The sequence below is a fragment of the Microcebus murinus genome, chromosome 16 (assembly GCF_040939455.1).
Source record: "Microcebus murinus isolate Inina chromosome 16, M.murinus_Inina_mat1.0, whole genome shotgun sequence".
In the NCBI taxonomy this organism is placed as follows: domain Eukaryota; kingdom Metazoa; phylum Chordata; class Mammalia; order Primates; family Cheirogaleidae; genus Microcebus; species Microcebus murinus.
Genome location: NC_134119.1, coordinates 21711553 through 21732821, shown reverse-complemented (window position 1 = coordinate 21732821; position 21269 = coordinate 21711553). Strand labels below are relative to the sequence as shown.

General features: G+C 37.7%; 1 protein-coding gene across 6 annotated transcripts in view; it reads left to right on the top strand.

Annotated features, from left to right (window-relative positions):
• The window catches only part of PLCB4 (phospholipase C beta 4), a 360059-nt gene that overhangs the window by 197727 nt on the left and 141063 nt on the right, over positions 1 to 21269 (top strand). For all 6 annotated transcript variants that reach the window (XM_076010932.1, XM_076010929.1, XM_076010931.1 and 3 more), the window contains one exon: positions 20193 to 20291. In XM_076010932.1, coding sequence (XP_075867047.1) covers positions 20208 to 20291 — 84 coding nt within the window. In that variant the 5' untranslated portion in view covers positions 20193 to 20207. The remainder of the gene's footprint in view (positions 1 to 20192; positions 20292 to 21269) is intronic.

The following is a 21269-nucleotide window of genomic DNA, read 5'->3' as shown; positions in this document are numbered from 1 at the left end:
ACTTCATCTTCAGGCAGAGCCCACTCGCTGGAAATAGTCATATCTTCCCTCCCTCCACCAAGGGTTTAAGTAAATAAAGACTTCTGTGCAATTAGGTATTACATGTGTCTCACTTACTTTCTCTTAACAAAATCCATTCAGGCCATTCAGAGTTAGACATATTCAAATACATCGTGAATTTCCATCTTCAACTCTTACATGATTGAAGGCTGGTCATCTAATAGTTAGGGATTTGGGGAAGGGTTACATGAAGTGGTTTAAATTTTCAGAAGCAAAATGATGTCTTCCCTTCTGTCTGCTGATCACATATAGTCTTTCAACCTCTCAAACATTACATGTTGCATTTCACATAATAAGGAATCCTATCCTTTGAGGCCAAGTTTAAAAGCTTTCTCTAGGAGGCCTTCCTGCCCTTGTCTTGCCTGGGCAGGGCTTATCTCTCCTTTCTCTAAATGCCTGTAAAATGGTATATGTTGCTTATGTTGAGTAGTCTACCTACCTCTTCTGCTCTGCTAGATTTGAGTTCCTTTGTGTGGTGTCTGTGCCTTATTTACTATAGAATTCTATATGATGTCTAATCTAGTAGGGAAACAGTGAAATAATTAATAAATAGTCCCTTGATAAAGAAGGAGGAGGCTATATTTAATCCTAATGTCCTAGTTTGTCCCCTTGTAGTATATATTTTAATGTTCCATTTAATTGTTTTCTCTCCCGGAGTCACAGCACTTCAGGCCACTGTCATGTATGGCTGTGGTCCCCAAGCCCCAGCCGCAGGTTGGTACCAGTCTGTAGCTTGTTAGGAACTGGGCCACAGAGCTCCGCCTCCCCCATCCCCAATTCTGCCTCCCCCCATTCTCTCTGGAAAAATTGTCTTCCATGAAACTTAGGCACCAGGCTATACAGCAGAAGGTGAGCAGCAGGCCAAGCGAGCAAAGTTAAGTAGAAAAATAGAGCCCATGAGGAAAACTAGAGACCCTGGTGGTGCTGGGATCCTATTCTGGAGTGAGTGGTCAGGAAGGGCCTCTCATAAATGGTGACATTTAAACTGCGATCCGCAGCCCTGAGCCATGCATATATTGAAGGATGAACAGTCTACACTGAGGGAATGGTGTGTGCAAAGGCCCTGAGGCAGAATTATGAATGGCCTCTATGAGGTGCACAAGAAAGTCCAGGTGGTTAGAGTCAAGTGAGCTCTTAAAGAGGGAATAGGGGGTGAGGGGAGAGAGAGGTGAGGGTTGATAAAATAAGGCCTTATCAGTGCCTTGTATAGACAGGCTTATATCCTGAGGGAGATGGGAGTTATATAAGGAAAAGATAAAGAATCAAAAGTATCAAGAATTATATGGATTTGGGGAGATAAGACGCAAGAGAGGGGGAAGCGTGTGTCTTTCCTATGATCTTTTCTCTCTCTCTCTTCCAACAATAAACAGGTTTCTCACCATGTTCCCTCCTGTGAGAAATCTATTTCCAAGATTGACTCTGTGTAGCAAATCATCAGCATCTGTGAAAATAGATGCAATTGGTATTCTGACATGTGTAGAAATACCTTCTTCCATGGGAAATAAAGACAAATAGGCTATATAGCTTTTACTGGTAGTGCTTGCCATTGCACCAGATATAATCCTTTTAAAAATGTGTTCCCATATTTATGTATTGCTTTTATCATAATTTAGGTTCTCAAAAGGTTAGTTTTGAGACTCAGTTTAGAGAGCTCTGCTTAAATTGTTTTGGTAAAGCCCAACGAACTCTATGTTGTAAATAAAAAGCAATAAGCAGTTATTTAAATTACAATGGCCTTGATGTCACAGAGCTATCAGTGGGGTGTTAGAGGGTAGAGCCCTGACTTTCGGCTTGATAAAAACATCCTGCAAGAAGATGGTTTATTTCTTACTCATTTTCTATAAGGAAAACCATCAGTAATCAGGAGCTTTCTAAGTTTGGTAGGAATAATTTTTTTTTTAATTTATTTCCAAAGTAACATATAAATGTAAACAATTTAGAAAGTTTTAGTGTTTTTAAAAATGTAATTATAGTCAGTTCTTAATGGCATTATTTAAACAAGACAAGCCAGCCTTGTTTCAATGAACACGTTCATTTATTTTCAAGATAATTTGATTATAGCCAACTTACTGGTTTCATGTAACTAATAGTGGGTTATGGTGGGCATTGTTCAGTCAAAGAAAAATTTGAATTATCATTTTTATTTTCTGTGGCCTTAAGTAAATAAAGCCTGATATCCATCCCCTTTGGGATAGTAGATAATCCTCCTAGTACTAGAATTCATAGGAAATCTAGAAATCCATTTAGGGTGCCTCCTCTATAATAAATTGATATGTCTGGGTACATGCTTATTTATTACTGCAATATGGACCTGGTTTCTGAGGTTCCTCTTTGATAATAAAATAGTTAAATAAATTTACGCTAGAGAGGACATTTGCCACTCTCTATGACCTAATTAACAGTTCTCCTGGTTGAAAGTTTGAAAATATATGATCCACATATGTATGCTTTAGAGGCATAAACAAAGCAAGCAAAAAAAAAAAATGTTTTAGATCCTGCAGGAGCTTTGTGGAGCATCTGTTCTAATCCATTTCACAGACTGGGAAACTAAAGACCAGAGTAAGTGTGGTTTTATATAGCTAGTGAATAGATGAGCGTCTATGGCACCTGGCCAAGGCCAAATCCAGCACTCACTTGCAGAGCTTAGAATGCTTTGCAGCTGCTAAAATAGTTTCAGTTCATTGTGAAATAGAACAATGCCATAAATGTATAGGGAGAACATTTCTATGTACATCATTTGTGTCATTTTATTACCTTGGGAGCCTCCTTCAAAGTGACGTCTTAAGCATATCTGTTTTCAGATGGGAAAATTGCTTGAAATATTGTTCGTGGGATTCTGTTTTGCTTTCACAGTTATTGGTCAAAGCAGGTCTTGACATCAGTCCTCATTAGTCCTTCCCACTTTGTATGCACTTTTGCCACTAAACTGAATCCATGTGTCTATATCTAAGTATATATTTTGATAAGTATTTGAAATTAGCCTGGAATTTAGTGTTTTTTTTAAGGTTTTCTTCCCCCATTTACTTTTTATTTCTTGGATGTAGATGGCTACAGTTGGGTAATTTATAAATAATCAAATAGGCTAAAAATGTAATTAACACATTTGGGTATGTCTCCACCTGTAAACATTCACACTTCCTTTGTAGAAGTTTTGGTGAAGTATTTAGCATACAAGGGGGTTGTTATGGGGCTGGTGGAAGGGACAGATTTAAATTTGGAAGGTAGCAATTAGGGAAGGCTCTTTGGCTTCTGGGTTTACATACTTAGCATCCATTTCTCAAGGTCTAAAGCCTTCTGTTCCATTGTCAAAAAGTCATTCAGGACCGACATTTTGCTTTCATGAAGCCCAGAAAGAAAATGCTGGTTCTGTGGCCAATAACTTCAGCTTTGGAATGTGACATACTGCTTTGCAGGTAACTAAGAATGTATCCTGAGGTCCTATGTCTTGTTTAAAGTAAAACCACAAAATGCAAATGGGAGTTAAAAGTCTTTTAAGGCCATGCCACAGTTGATTAGAATCCTCTGTTCATGAAGTCATGTCTCAGGATTCTAATCAACTGTTAAAATCTACAGAGAACTAAATGAAGGGATGAGGGCCTGAGGCCTAGTAGGAGGGAATTTTGAAGAGCCATCGGTGTCTGCGTATAGACTTTCCATCCCCTGGTGATCAACTAACTGGGAAGGGTTTCACGGTCACCTTCCTAACACCTGGCTGTGGGCCAAGCAACTTCTTCAGTCTTTGCCAGGGCTCTGTTCTATGAGTCAAAAAATGCCCGATTTATGATGGATCTTTCGAGATAGTGAGTGCTCTGTAAACTTCAGGTAGTGCTTTTTTAATTTTATTTTTTAACCAACGAGCATCATAATTTTAAGTATGTTTGTTAACAAGTGAAGATTTTGCTTTAAAAAAAATCATGACAGTAATGTCACACATTGCCAAATAACTGGTTTCTGCTACCTGATTATATCAGATAAAGTTTATACCTTTCCTAGAATACATGTTAGAAAATTTAGGATAGTAGATGGAGCAAACTCAGATACTCAGGTCTGCTTATGCCAAACATTTCTCTGTCTACTCATTGATCAACTCATGGATAAAGGTATTAGGACACAGAAGGGATTGTGACTATAACTAAAGTTATTACTGGCACTTGAATTTGAATTTGTCCTAAAATATCAGTTTACTTTGATATATGCTACAAAGACCTTAACCATGTTTCTGTCTGATTCCTTTGTGAAATGAAAGTGCCAGTACAGAATGAATTGTTTTGATAAGCTCCTTCACAATTTTAGAGTATATTTAAAGTTAATCTCTAAGAACTAATATGCAATGATGCCATTTTCTTGATTTTATTTTTATGAGCCACAGTTTTATATCCCACTGCTTATCTGATTTGAAAATGACTGTAATATTTGGAGAAAGTTAATATTGAGGCACGCCAAACCTTAATAAACTTAGTCTTGAACTAATATTTCAGGCTCATGGGGGATTTCTGTATGCTAAGATAGATTTTAATATTACAGAAATGCAGTAGTGACCTTTCCATAAAGCCTTAATAAAATTACTTTGTGATATAAACTGAAGAAGAAGAGATGGGAACTTTCTTGAAAGAGAGTATGTATGATTTATCTGCATTTCATGGTTTATCTTATATAATATCTCATTTCTTCAGATCTCTTGTGTTTTTCTTCCCTTTAAGCCAAGCAACAGTAATTTCCATATTTTTAAACTAAAGAGAGAACAGACAGAATTTTCAAAGAGATACTTTCCTTTTGCACCAGTGTCATTTAACTCGAGTGCATTGGTGGTATAGTGGTGAGCATGGCCACTTTCTGGTGTCGTGTAACTGCCACTGAGGTGGCTGTTGTCTTGATTATTCTAATAGCCTCCATACTGTTAAAAGTTAACAAGATAGAACATTTCATCCATAAGTTTCAGGTATTTAATTTTAAAAATACTATTAAGGATGGGTGGCAGATAACAGCTATTTAGCAGCAAAGCTGTGTTCAATGGTTTATGACAAGTGTTAAGTCAGGATACCATATTCAGTTTATAAAATAAAATGATGAATCTTTGGCAGGCAAACTGCAGCTTCCCAAAATTAAAATGTTGGCTGGTATCCTGAAATTGAAATTCTTTGTTTCCCAGAGACTGGCATGTAGATGACCAAAAATGACCAAATCTGAAACCCATAGCTTCATAATGTTTTTTGTCAGTCTGATGTAGGATGAAAAAAAAAATCTTAGGAAGTGTAGTCACTGTGAATCATTGTTTTGTGAACTGCCTTTTGTGGCTTATTTGATGGATTGACTCTTCAAGAGTCTCTTTCAAGTTCACAAATCAAAGAGAATATGATGGCAGTTTAAGGAGTAGAAAGTTGTGCTTTTTATTAGCTCCAAGACGATTTGCAAATGCAAAATTGGTCAGGCATTCCCCAAACAATTAATCACTCTGCATCTAACTGCTTACCACTTGAATTTTATTTTTAATCAATATTCTTATACAGAATAAGCATCAAAACACATTTCACTGCATGTTTGAAGTAAGGGAATGTTTAAATTTTCTTTGGTTCAGAGGAATTTGGAAAGAGGCTGATACTATCCTAATGACATGCACCAACTCAGCTTTATTATTTGAAAAGACATTATAGGGGCATTTAATCCCATCTCTCATACCGTGCAGCAATCCCTTTATAACCTCCAAGAACAAAGGGACGTTAAAATCCTTAAGCGAATGGAAGCATCTACTCTGTGGAAGCATCTACACTTCATTGTAAAATAATTCTCACTTTCCTGTTGTTGATTTAAAATTTACACTCCCAAGACCACTGATTTTTGATACATAGTTTTTAATTTGAATGAACACAAAATATCTATATTATTCCTTCTTCCACATAGGTGATTTCCAAATACACCCATTTCCAAATACACCCACCTACAATAGAAGGCATCTCTCTTGCCCTGGCCTGTGAGTCCAAATGGGGACGGGGTGGCTTTTGGACTGGCAGTTCATGGATGTGGTTCTGCACTTTCTGTTAGCCAGAAGGCCCAGAAGTGGTTAAGGATGTGATTCTGTTGCAGCTCCACCGGTAGAGAGGTGGCATCCTGCCCAGCTCACCTAAGCTTTCTTGGCCTCTGTTTCATCCCATTATAGGAAGAGCTCAGATTAACTCTGAAATCCCTAGAATCCTCTTTCATCAACGGTTGCTTAAGTGGTGTAACTTCCATATCCCTCACCAGCCCTCTATGTTTTGTGGATCTTCTCTTATAATTGTGGCACAGAAATGTTAAACATACTCCAATGGTGGGATCCAAAAGTTTGCTAATATTGTTTTATCCCTTGATCAGTGACCTCCCCAAGAGTGCATTAAGGTTTTAACTACCCCTCCATTTTAGCTCACTGTGGTTAAAGTTCATCAAAAGTTCAGGTGTTTTTCTCCTCCCCCCCCCCCCACTATGACTGCCTTTTTATTTGCCACTAAATCTTAAAATATCAAGTGCATTGCAAATAGAAATATAGGCACCATCTTTTACATGAATTTTGTGGGCCTGGTAACTGACTGGATGGATACAAATGGGAATTGGGTTGTGGGACATTTAGGGGCATTTTCTACTCTAGTGTCCCTGCCTCTGGGTTCAGATGTTTTTCACACTAAAAGGCCTTTGTTTTTCTTTTACACCTCGGTGAAGATCCTTCCATTGCTTACTTTGACATGGATTTTGGTAATTTGACCCATTCTTCCAAGCAGTCCTTTCCTAGCAGTGAACTCTGCTCAGGACGTATTTGTATGTCTGAAATATTGGAAGGAGCCTGGTGACGATGCTTAGGAGGCTGCTAAAAAAGAGAGAGTGGAGTTCTGGAAAGGAGAGGAGAATGGCGACACCACAGGATTACCCTGGGAGGGAAGAATACTGAGTGCAAAAAAAAAAAAAAAGACAAAGGGCAGAGGAGGTGGAGGGAGGATCAGTAGAGCACATGCTCAAAGTGGGAGTTAAGTTCTAGAGCAGTTGAGAAAGATCAGGACCAAGATAAGGACATGAAGCTTGAAAACAACAAGGTCCAGCCATTCAAAAAGACATTTTGAACAGAATATTTGAGATAGATTCCATATTTTAAGACATTTATAGTGAGTCAATAGGAAATAGTGATATGAAGCAAAGTTTTTCTTTTTTTCAAGAAAATTGGTGATGGGAGGATGTGATATAGGTGGTCAAGATAAACCTTAATTATAAGCCTTCTTCCTTTACAACTTCAGGGCAAAATAATTAATTTAATGACAGATGTTTTGTCCACAAAACCTGATTTAATGTTATCATTCATGTAATGGTCATAACTGAATGCTATTTCCTTTCTTGTTTTACCTTGGGGGTTGGTTTCAAATAGGGCAGAATAAAAATAAAAATATTTGGAGTGGTTTAATCACACTTGTGATTTCACCAGTATTAAATATAGGCAACCACATTTAATTTTGTTAAAATGTCCCCTACAAATATTCCCAAAATAACATCGTGGGCCAATTAATGTCATGGACCAAGTGGCATGTTGATGTTTTTATAGAACTAAGTTTTATCTATCAGATTTAGAATGCTCTAAAAATAAAGCTAAAAATTAAAAACATAGTGATCTTTTTAAAGGGAATAATTATTTTGTGAGGCCATCTCCTTTATTGAGGCAATCCTTATTTTTGGTTTAACTACCTCTTATTAAAGCAGCTTAAATACAATCCCAGGAAATGATGACTTTTCCTTGTTTTGGTCAGAGGCCGTATTTTCACAGTGTTTTACTTGAATTTAAGGAGATTTCATCACATGAACCAAGGTCACACAGAGTATGGAGTCAAAAGGTTTAAGATCATAGTTATACTAGATTCGAGGGATTCTAAGCTTTCTGAGCTTTACTTTCCACGTCTGATCAATTGGGTTATGATTTCTAACTTAGAGTAGGTAAAAAATACTTGGTGAATTGTGAAACATGACATCAATGCTGGACACCCTTATTGTGCAGGCTGCAAGAAACTTGGTATGTCAGTGGTAAATGTCCCCTAGCACAAGCTTTTAGAGCCAAATGGTGACTTTCATCTCTCATTACTGCAGAAAGTCCAGCTTTTCCTGCTTAATGAGAATGTCATCTTCTTGGTCTCTAGGTCAGGCTGTTGACTTCTTTCCGGTGTGTCTTTGAAACTGGCCTGTAGTCCTGTAGCATTTTAGAATATTTTGGGTCAACCTTTCTCCCATCAGAGACACAATAATTGATTGCAGACGCAAGGACCAAAGCAAATATCAGTAACTTTGCTTATTAGTACTGACACTTGGGAGAACCAAAGACTTGTCTAACAAGGGGCAAGGAATTTAAAGAAGTTCTGTTTCCTTTGTCTTTTCCCCCAGATGGCTGGTATGGCTTGAATTAGAAGTTAAAGGCATTTGCTAAAATAAAACAGAATGTAAACTCTTGGGAATCGCTTCACATCCGACTCTCTGACCTCTGATATCCTTCCCATTGCCTCTGGGCCTTGCTAGAGTGAGGGATGCTTTTCAGTTTCTGTATAAGCAATGGAAGCAAACATGTTTTAAAATAATCCAATAAAAGCACACATCTTATGAAAGAGACGATTATTTGAAGACTGTTGACCTTACAAGAATTGGGCAAGGGTTTGGCATCTTGAAAGTGTGCTTTGATACTGAAGAGTTGTTCTAGAAATGCCACCATGTCATTACTGTGTCATTTACTCTTCATTACACAATAGTAATGCATTGTTTCAAATCTTAACTTGGACCCACCTGAATGTGGCTTTCGTTTAGGAAATAAAATATATTTCAGGAAGGAGATACATGGTTCTTAAATAACATCTACTTTTAGTAGGAGCTCAAATAATGTTTCGTCAAACTAATGTAAGCTAGAAGCGATCAGAGAAATGACTGTTTCAGCCTCTGTATTTTACAGACAAGGAAACAAAGGCTCAAGGGGTGAAGGGGCTTCCTTAAGGTCACACAGCTAGTTCAGGCAGAGCTGGAACTGGAATCCAGGTCATCCTTCTCCGATTTTCTTTCTGTTTCTATTCCAGCAGGCTGTATAGGTCATATTAATTTAATATTAATTGTGGAAACAGTGATTCATACATTATTGAAGTCAGACTCATTTTTTAAGTATGGCCAAATTACTTCTAGAGCCATAAAATTTGTATCCTTCTAACTTTTCTAATGCCACATTAGAAAATTTATTTCAAGTTATGTGAACACTGGTGCTGATATTTCTGAAGTGAATGAAACAGACTCAGTTTCAGTCTCCTTGCTTGTCTATCAGACAAAGCCAAGGACAACAGCTAATATGTATACCTAGTTTTTATGTGCACTCTCATTTAAACCAATTTGCACAGTAAGTTTCCCATCTTTGTTTGAAATAATAGTTAATTAATAATGCCAAATTGGGGGGAGGGGTGCTGAAAAGATAACACTTCTTTCATAAGTTAACTGAGATTTAAGGATTTTGCTGCTTTTTCCTTTTAGACTGCTTATATTTTTGTGCATTGAAAAAAAAAAAACAAAACACAGAAACAAGAAGAAAGGCTTGGGGACTTTGAAAAGAATTTGCATGAATAAAAAATTACCTAAACCTCTCTAAACTTTAAATTCCATGTAATGTTTTCTATTTTATTACTTCCATCTCTGTTTTTAGTTTAAGCTTTTGAAGAGGTGGAAAAATTTTGAACACATAAGGAGATACCTGACTATGTGTGAGATTTGAAATTTATTTAGGTTACATCTCTTTGACTTGTGACAAAGGTCCATATGTGTGTATAAACATATGGAGACTGTTAATTTTGGATATCTTTTAGCTCAAAAAGCTAAGGAGAAATATTTTATATACTCCTTATATGGTCTGGACTCAGTTCTAATATGCATGATCTTATGCTTTATCCTCTTTTTATGACTCCTGTGTAATAATAGCAAAGACCTATTTATAAAACAGCTGGGAGAATGTTAAATAGAAAGCATCATGATTAAATTTAAGAGCCCATTGTGTGTATATGTTTATTTTAATAAGAAAATAGTTTTCAAAATAAAAGATGCTTTGAGTCCTTGAATTTGTGCCCTTTCCTATCCAAAGCACGTTCCCTGTTTTTCTGAAAACCCAACTTGCAATCCTCAGACTTACTCCATACTAACTAATGCCTGAGGCAAACTTCAGATGGATTATTCAAGCAAAGATAAAATAAAAATCTTCTCTTTGCAGTAGTCCAATTAAGGCAAAATCAGGTCTCTAAAAAGATCTTTCCCTCTTCACAAGTATGATTCATGTTGGTGATATTTTGCCTAATAATTGTGGCAGAGTCAGTCCAAGGGCAAATGAAGGGCAAAATACAGAGGGCTGGACATAAGAGATAGGAGGACCTTATGAGCAGCCCAGAAGATCACCTCTAAAGAGGCAGGCAGCCTCTAGGAATAAGAATACCACACACCCCATGGGGTCGTGTAAGGGAGTATGGCCCCCCTTAAGGACCCAAATGCCAATCTGAGCAGTCCTCACTGGAAGTCAGTGGTCAGAGGCCTGCGTTGGGGTACAGGGCATTGAAGAGGTGCAGTTGGGATGTATAGCCTAAAAATAATTCATAGATACAATCAGGCTGTTGAACCTAGTAAAGAATGGAAACTTATCCTATGGGCTAGGTTCCAACTAAGCAGCAGGGTATGGGTTGAGAACAAAAGACTGTGAACAATGTGTTAAGATACTGGAGAGGAGAGCAGATACATGCAAAAATGGTACTGAAACGTGCATTTGGATAAGAGGAGAAGAGTTTATTGTCTTTTCTGCCTTGCCTGCTTTTAGGGTTGTTTGGGAGCTCCTCTGTAAAGTAAAATACTCACTGATTCATCCTTTCATTCGTTCATCGTTTACTGAGTGCCTGCTACGTGCTGGACACTGCAATAGTGAACAAAGCTCTGACCTTCACAGAATCCATTGTGCAGCGAAGATACAGACGCACAAATAGCTGTTTACCACGTTGTGTGGTGAGTTCTGCAGCGAGGGAAGTACAGGGTGCTTAAGTGAAAATGCAGGAGTAGTGGCACCTAACCCAGTTTCTCTAAAGAATAACTAGTAAGTTTAGGATGCAGGTTCAGTAATGAGAAGGGAAGAGATATATGCAAAAGGCTGAGTACTGGGGGCAATGAATCAAGGCTGCTAACTCCAGAGAAAAGAATGCGCAGGGAAAAGTGGTGAGAGATGACACTGCTTGCTAACCCAGCCAGGGGCATAACTCTTCTAGAACCTTTGTGTTTAACATAATCTTTCTCAACTCATTTGTTAATCGCAGCTCCTTAAATGTCTGGTTGAATCTTTACTCACCCAATATTTTCTTCCTGAGTTCTTAGGAGAAATATTAGCATTCGTAGCTTCTAGTTAACAGGGAACATAAAGGTTTGGGCCAAAAGAGGGAACTGCTCGAAGTTACTTGTTAAGTGACTGTGGTGTCTACATTGCAGATTAAATAGATGTGTTGGCTGAGTGTTCGGTTATGACTCTGTCATCCTTTATTTGCTTGCTTCAAGTTGCCTGTCCTACTTCACTGGTTTCTTCAGATTTAACCCTTGAAGATGAAGCTTGAAAAAAAAAATGGTTGAGGAAATTACCCATCTGTTTCAGGCCCTCAGTGTCTACTCTTTGTCTTGGCTGGAAAGCAAGTACCAGCACCCAGTTTGTGTAGCCTCGATTTTCTAAGGCCTTTCCAGGAGCAGTGTGCATTCTAGGCAAGTGGACTGTCTTTATTACTTACCTGGGCTTTAATGCCAATGCCTAGCAAGTCTCTTTCCCTGGTGAGCTTGCCCAGGCCACAGATGATTAAAAGACTCTTCACCCTTCCCCCATTTTCCTTTTGGATGAAGACTTGATGTCAGGTGGTTATTCTCAAACCCTTACCTAGCATCAGAATTACCTGGCTACCTGGATATACCTTGGATTTCTGGGCCCTACCCCTAGAGTTTCTGATTCAGAAAGTCTCAGTGGGGCCTGAGATTTTTGCATCTCTGAGACATTCCCAGGTGATATTTGCTGTCTGGGTACCATACTTTGAGAACTACTAATCTAAGGCAAGCTCATGGGACCTAAACTTTCTCTGGTCTTTCTCCTGTGCTCTTGGCTTGAGAACCCATCTTGGCTATCCAGAACCTTCTACCAGTAGTTCAAAGGGTATTCCAGTTAAGAAACTAAAGCTGAGGGGAAGGTCAACCTAAGTCCCCATTCTCTTGGTCTACACCCTGGAACCCCTGGACATTCCAAGGACAAAGGCTCCTTTCTGGCCAGGAAGCCCTGGATTAAGAACACCTTGAAACAAAAATCTAAGAAAGACCCATATTGTATAGTTTGTGACATCTACCTAAAATTGTACTTAATCTGAGTATATTGCCATTTTGTTTTCTATTTCCTCAGACCTTATCAGAACCCTTGTTCTGGGAGTGAGAAGGGCTGAGTTCTCCCTGAATATTACTGAGAATGGCTAACATCACCAACGGAGAAGCTGGTGCTTGTGTGCATGGTAAACTGTACACATCCACCCTGCGGTCTATTAGTTCTATCCTTGAGAACAGTCACAAGTTCTTCTACTTTTGAGAGAGGGGAAAAAAAATCCCTTACTATCTGGTCCTTTGTTTATTTGCATTTCAGGATGGCCTAATCCTCTTATTTTTCTGGGATTTTGCATTCCTCAGGGCTGACGAAGTTAACTCTGTGTATTTTAAATACTCTGGAGTAGTAAAATGCCTTCTGCTCTTTGCTGTATCTCTTAGGAAGAACAGAAGTACTTTATTTCAGAGGCGTAAGAGATGAGAAAGAAGATGCCATTACTCTGAAGAATAGTTATAATGTGTAAAATAAAGACCCTACTAAAACAAGTTTGTTATTCATGAAAGAGTAAAGCCCAGTTAAAGTATATATTTCGGTTTCTTTCCCCAGGCTTCTACTATACACACACACACAGCTGCACATACTATACACACATACCTGGAGGAAAGGAATGAAGACACGGAGATGCCAGGAAGAATCTAAACAGGCCTTGCTCAGTTCTCCCAATTTATTACCATGAGATCATATCTCTTTTTTTCCAGTTATACTTCTACATGACTGTCCATTCTTCATCAAACCTAAGCATAAAAATATACAAATTTTCTTGTTTTTATGGGTCTCCATTTCCAAAGGCTTCTGTGTCACATAATACTAACATTAAATATATTTGTATGCTTTTCTCTTGTTGATCTGTCTTTTGTTCTAAGAGTCTCAGCCACGAGCTTTGTGATGGGTGAGAAAACAATTTACTTTTTCTCTCCTATAATATATTGACAGTTATTCATTCTATTCATATTAAGTTGGTTCTCTAGATACCCCAGGTAAGTAAGCATGTGAGGCATGTTTTAGAAAAATCCTGATACACAGTGAAACCTATAAGCTGATCATGAGTGTCATCGAATAAATTTATAAAGGTAATACATTTTAACATTTGTATTGATCTAATTTTTTAATGATTAAATTTTAAGAATGGTACACTTGCCTCTCTATTGTGATTAATACTGAGGTGAGGAGACAGAGATAAATAACAGATGTTTGCCTTCTGTTCTCATTTTATTCCTATATGATTTGTGATTTTTAAATAAACGCTAGGAAATTATTTTTAATCAGGTGTTACTGTATAATAGATAGATTATGACAAGGCCATAGATATCTTGTAGTCCAGCACCATCATAATCAGTTGTATTTCAAAATATACCAGATGTTTCAGAGTTAATAACCAAGTGTTAGTATTATTAAGTAACTCCTTACTAAGTAGTGAATCAGAATCAGTCATAACGGTGTGTGAAGGGTCTTGATGTGCAGTCACGGTTTTAAATCCTGAAAGGAAAAGGAGAACATTTTATAGCTTTATTTATTAGTCTCTTCCTGCTATTTTTTTCTTGCCAAGAATTCTGGTAGGAAACAAAGACATTATTTAAAAACTGATTTATAGGAAGAGAAATAAAATAGGTTTTAAAATGTCATCCTCCTTATACTTTAGAGAACATTTTTTTCCTGAATATAAACATTGTGGTCACTATGAATATTTTAAAATACAGAAAGTATTAAAGAAAATAAAAATCACCTAAATTTTATCACCTTGGCATAACTACTCTTTGTGTTTTGGTATATGTCTTCCTAGTCTTTTTCCTTTGTTAAAAAAAATATGTGAGCAGTATGTATAGCACTTAAATATTTGGATCAGATTTGCATGCAATTTTATAGCCTGTTTTTTTCTTTGCTTAACAGTATGTTAAGAGCATTTATATTTGTTTGACAAGAGCTATGAATATTTCTAGAAACTCTTGTAAATTTGCTATTGTTTAGCAAATAACTATTCCTCTAACCTATTTTTAATGGTCACAATATTTAAATACTGTAGTTTATTTAACCAATTTCTTAGTGATGCTTATATAAGGCTGATATTTTTCTATTGTAAATAACACATTATATTTGTAGATAGATTTTGAATGGATTTACATAGGATAATTCCTACTGGTAGAATTACTATATCCAAAGAGTATGGACGTTTTAAGGCTATAAACATGTATTGCAAAATTCTTTTTCATCAAAGTATACAATAATGCCCTTACATTAACACCTCAACAGTGTCGCTTGTTGTCATATTCTTAGTCCTGCTCTCTTTATATGCTTTTTGAAAAGTTTATTTAATGACTAGATGAAAATGAAGGTATTTTTAGCAAATGGGGAAAATTATCATTAATGATACAATATATCAGTGTCAAATTGGATGCTTACTTGAAGTAAAGCCATTTATTTAAAAGCTCTGGATAATCTGATGATAGCTGTTGATGTGGTTTTAGAAATATAAGGATATTTTATTTAAAGATTGAAGAGCAAGGCACTGAAATGTACTTGATAGATTCAACTAATTTACTCTTGGTCAGTGGAAATTTTATCTCTACTCCCTATGTTCTGGAAAACAACCTTGGTTGTTCCATCATGAGGTCATTTAAGGTCGTGGGTTATTTGGTTTAATGGGATTTGTATGGTTGGATGGGAAAGGGATTAATTTGTTATGGAACTTTTTTGCTGTTAAGGTTGAAGTTAAAAGATAAAAGTTACACTTAATAAAATTTATAACTGAGTCATGGTGCATTTTTATTCACTTGAAAGCTATATGTTATCAAGTGGAAGCAAATGCTTTTTCAAATGAAATCATTTGTTCACAAATGAAAATAAGTAGAGAATGTTTTGGTTGGCTTGGGGGAAGCTGCAGGGTTTAAAGTTTGTATTTATTGGTAAGATGCAAAATTATTAAAAGGCATCTAGAACCCAGGGAAGGCTATAATGCAAAAATATTATCTTTACTCCTCAAAAGGGCTTTGAAATAGGAGGACAGGAATTATCTGGATTCATTTCTAGATAAAGTTTATTCTGTGCTTTTCTTTGTCTTTGGTGATTCAGTGGAATAAACGTGTTGGTTGACCATTCTTTTCAAATCAGAGCAGTGTCTACTGCATTCCGTATAGATTTGGAACTTTCTAGGTCTTTTAGGAAAGATATCCAGCTCCAGTCAGGCAAGTGTGTATGTTTCCTAGACTATTGTAAAAATTACCATAAACTTGCAACAATCTGGATGGAACTGCAGACCATTCTCCTCAGTGAAGTATCTAAAGAATTGAAAACAAATACCGCATGCACTCACTATTAGAACTAACAGATGAGCATACAGGTGCACAGAGGGAAGTGAAACTCAGGGGAAATCAACCAGGGATGAGGGAGGAGGAGGAATACAGGCAAAAACCTACCTAATAGGTACTACAAACACTATTTGGGTAACAGGCACACCTTTAGCTGAGATTCAAGCATTACAAAAGTGGTCCATATAATCAAAAATATTTGTACCACCTTAATATTGTGAAACTTTGTAAAAGTTACCATAAATTTGAGGCCTAAAATAGCAGAAATTTATTCTCTCACAATTCTGGAGGTCAGAAGTCTAAAATCAAGGTGTCTTCAGGGCCATGTACCCTTTAGGCTCCAGGGAAGAATCTGTTCCTGGCCTCTTTCACCCTCTGGTGGCTGCCAACACTCCTTGATTTGTGGCCTTGTCACTCTCGTCTCGGCCTCCATAGTCACATTGCCGCCTCCTTTTCTGCCTAAGGCAGATCTCTCTCTGACTTCCTTTTATAAGGACACTTGTGCTTATATCTACGGCTGACCTAGATGATTCGAATAATCTACTGTCTCAAGATCTTTCACTTAATCATATCTGCAAAGTCCATTTTTACTCTTGTAGGTAACACTCACAGGGTCCACAGATTAGAATGTGGGTATCTTTGTGGGGTTGTTACTCAGCTTGTCAAACCCAGGGACCTTAGATATACCCAGTTTCACATAGTGCCCTGTGTCCACTCTGTACCGGAACATGAGGCATATGCCAAGCATTAAAAAATCCCATGCCAAATTTTGACTGAAACTGGCCAAGGATGTTGTGGAGGACACTGTTGACTCTGTAATCAATCCAGCACATCTGAGACAGGTGGTCTGGTAAATCTTGAAGATTACCTTGTAAGTCTATCAAGGGAGGTGAGAAAGCAGGTTTAAGGACTTGGGTCAGAGAAGGCCAAAAAACCAAATAGCTGCTCTTCCTTGGTTCACCCCAACCAAAGGGATGGAAGGCCATCTTCATGGGTGATGCACCTGTCCTACTTGAATATTTGGTCCTTTGACAGTCTACCTTGGGCCCCTTGTACACCTCCTGACTCGCTAAGTTTCCCATCATCTTCTGTAGAAGGAATTTTTTGTTACTTGCTCTGAAACAAAGCCTTCTAGGACTCTGGCTGTCTCCTGTCTCCTCCCTCCCAAGCTTTTTAGTCCTTGGAGTTTTTTTTCCCTCTGCCCTCGGTGCAATAGCTAATCCTATCCAGTTGCATAAGGATCTAGAAACAATGAGACTATTTAAAAGTCCACTGGCCTCCTTCCAGCAACTGCTCAAGGTGTTTGCACTGCAAGAGGTGCAGGGTTCTGCATCCATTCTTTAACCGTGTAAATTTTCCTTCCCGTCCTGTGTTCCTGAAGGAGAAGGTGGGTCCTTTCCTTTGGGCTCTGTAGGGTGAAGTGGCGCTGTTCTAGGATGCAGAGGAGGCAACGAAACCTTGAAGTATCTCATAAATGTGGCCTTGGAAGGCAAGCTGGAGAATTTGAGAAGGGGAACCTTTGGCATGGTACAATGAAAATGTTGTTTACCAGTTGGCTGTGGGTGGGGATCTGAGATAATTGCAGTAAGGATATATTTATAGAGTGGCCAATTCTTCCCCTTCATGCTTTTCAAAAAAAGTAACTGTTTGTTCCTTTAACTTTCTCTGCAGTCGGTTGGACTACAGCGTGTATCTTCATTTGTTCCCATTTTCAAATCAATTACCTGGATCAAAATGTTGTTAAACACAATTGGCCGGGTCAACATCTTCTAGTCTGTAGGTCATTGTTGTACCATCTATGTAAAATAAGCCAGCCACTGCCCCTAATGCCAGGCCTTAGGCAGTATTGCAGAGACTGCACAGAGAACAGTACCCCATCCCCATTTTAAAATTTGAAAAATTCTATGTACCCCAATGTCATTTTGCCAAAATGCCTTTTACCTTGTTTTGTACCCCAAATCTCTGAAAAACTAAGCAATGAAATGAGCTCCCACATCCAGTACAGAAGAGATTAAGGTCAGGATTACCCTCCTCCTTCCATTGGCCTCCCACACCCTCAATGTCCTTCACAAAATGAGACCATTATAATGAAATCGGTCCCCAAGGTAGGGAAGAATATTTTAGTAGAAAGGATTGTAGTGAGGTCTGAGAAACATCATGTCCTCAGTACTTATGTTGATCCTGGGAGTAATCCGAGTTAAACCAGTGAAAGATGCAAATTGACAGAAGCTTTCTTTTCATTTTCATTTTTGATACAAACTTTTTATATCAGAATCCTCTTGTTCAGGGGTCCTCAAACGTTTTAAACAGGGGGCCAGTTCACTGTCCCTCAGACTGTTGGAGGGCCATTGGAGAGTGCTGTGCAAATTCCACACATGCGCACTGTGGGCCCGGGGTGAGTGGGCTGCTAAGCAGGACAGGCAGCGGTGGCAAAAACACCCGGCGGGCTGGATAAATGTCCTCGGAGGGCCGCAGTTTGAGGACGCCTGCTCTTGTTGGTTTTAAAATAAAAAAAAAAATTGAAAGGGATGCATTTGTAGGAGTGAGATGATCGTAGAACACACCTCTCCATTGCAGAGGAGAGATGTTTCACTCACTGTTCTTCGCAGTCTGGCAAATCAATCGGGCAGGCCAGCGTATTGTTTTATAATCTGTCTTTCATGCTAACACTTAGCTCCCTGTAGTTGGTTACTGAGGGTCTCTGCAGGTCTGTGTTTCTCTGCAGATCTGTTTTACAGCATGGAATGCATGAATGCACCTCATCTACTCCAGAAGCTTGTGTCTAAGCTGCCTTGGGTGGAGGCTGTGCATTTATGTGTGTGTGAATGCTTGTTATATTCACCCTGTTATGCAAAAGAGCTCACAAAATTAAATGTATTCCTCCTATCTCCCTGAGGCTTCGTATCCTTTGACTATCATCTCCTGATATTTCCCTACCTAGGCCCCAGCCTTTGGTAACCACCATTCTATTCTCTGCGTCTATGAGTTCAGTTGTTACACAATCCACATGTAAGTGAGAACATATGTATTTATCTTTCTGTGTTTGGCTTATTTTATGTAGCATAATGTCCTCCATTTCATCCGAGTTACCACAAATCACAGAATTTCTTCCCTTGTTAAGGTTGAATAATATTCCACTGTGTATGAATGCCACATCTTCTCTATCTATTCATCCGTTGATGGACACTTAGGTTGATTCCATAACTTGGCTATTGTGAATAACGCTGCATTGAATGTGGGAGTATAGACATTTCTTTGCCTTATTGATTTCAGATCTTTCAGGTAAATACCCAGAAGTGGGATTGCTGGATCATATGGTAATTCTAATTTTAGTATTTTGAGGAACCTTCATGTTGTTTTCTATAATAGCTGTGCTAATTTAAGCCAGATTTAATTTAACTTTGAAAAGTATACACTTTATTTATATTTTTAAATATCTTGGTTAATTATACGTAGTATTCTTTTACAGTGTTCACATTCTAATCATTTAATTATGTCCCACTTTTCATTGTGAGTTTGTGCTACAGTTGCTGCTGCTTCCTGCTCACTTCCTTCCTCCCCCACTCCCTCTCTCACTCTTGCCCCCAGTACTTGCCATATACATACATACATGTGTGTGTGTGTGTGTATGTGTGTGTGTGTATAGTATTTGGACATTCAGAAAACAACTTTGCTTTTACGTTCTAGTTTTTGGCTACACATTACACATATAGGTTTTAGTATATGATAGTCTCTCATCTTTGGTTTCTAAAACATTTCTAATTTCTACTTAACTCAAGAATTATTTAGGGGTGTGTGTGTTTATGTTTCATTTCTACGTATATAGACATTATGTACTGTCTGTCATGAATTTATAAGTTTCCTAGTTGTGGTCAGTGATCATGGCCAGCATACTTTCTGCCTTTTGAAAAACACTGAGATTTCCTCTGGGGCCTAATCTTGATCAGGTTTTGAGACTGTCACATGCATGTGAGTTACTGAGATATAAAGGAAAAAAACCAGAAAAGATATATATGAACGAGAGTGGATTAAGCTCATTAAGTAATGTTATTTAAATTATGTTATGTTGAGTTATTTAAATTGTTTCTATTAAAGTGTGATATTCAAATCTTCAATATTCTTTTTGTCTTCCTTTTTATCTGATACCATTAGATTAAGAAAATATGTACATCTTCTCATTTCATAGGATTTGGAGAGGGAAGCGAAACTTCCCACATCTGGTATTTCTTGATGATGCTATCCCTCCAGGTTCAGAGCCAAGGAGAAGGAAAGTTGGGAATTAGACAAAGGAAAGAAGAAAAAAAAAGGACTTATTCCACATATTTAAAGAAAAGCTTTTGCAAATATCCATAAATACAAGGTGTTGAACCTTTGATTCTCATTTGTTTCTTGATTTTATATACTAATAGGATATTCTTTTTCAATTTTAGGTCTTGAATATAATCATGGCCAAACCTTATGAATTTAACTGGCAGAAGGAAGTTCCTTCCTTTTTGCAAGAAGGAGCAGTTTTTGACAGATATGAAGAGGTAAAGAAGTGTTGTTTATCTTTTCTCTCAAAACATTCTAATAATTATTTTGTTTTAATTGCAGTATTGAGTAAATGTTCGTTGACATTAGTAAGAACATCTTTGGGATTTATGAGTTGGAATAGTTAGGAAGAGGCAAGTTATGAGATATAATAATAATGATAATGATACTATAAATTATTGAGTACTCTCTGTGTGCCAGACATCCTTCTAAGTACTTTATGTGTATTATTTAATTTTTCACAACAACCTTATAAGGGTGCTGCTATTTTTATTCTTGTTTTACAGATGGGTCTCATGTAGTAACAGTTTTTGCTTAATGAAGTGCTTTTGGCAGGCTTTCTACATATAACTTTCTAATTGTTATAAATGCAATAGTGATTGGACTTAGTACTAGTCATTTGCTTTGCTCATTTCCTTTAAACAGACTAGTTTGACCCAAGCCTTGCATGCCTCTGCTTCTATCATGTATTGTTTGGGCCCTTGCAAGGTGGTGTTGGCTCCAGACTTTCTGTGGAGCAGGGGCCTTGGGCCACCAATCTGTTCAGAAGGGCTGGGTAGGTGAATTTTGAAGCCTCATTTGCATTGTAAACGCATTGTTTTTCTTAGATTGTACTTGAATTTGAGGTGACTGGGGAGAGGGTATGATTAAATTGATGTTTGCCTGTAAGGCAAAGTAAAATGTAAAACTTATTATAACTTAATTTAGACTCAGAGTTGGTTCCTTTCAAAATCAATGAGACGTATATGGTGGCTAATTGGCTGACCCTCCCAAAGATGCAGAACTGACATTTTCATGAGGTCTTCTGTGGGCTAACATGACTTAATGGTTGTTAACTTGATTTTTCCAAAGTGTGTGTCTTAGTACTTTCTGGATTTATAGGATGGTCACTTTTGAAGTAAACAGTTGATAAAGGGAAAGGATGGGACCAAATGTGGCTACTCTTCCTTGTTTGAATTAAAATATTCAATTGACAT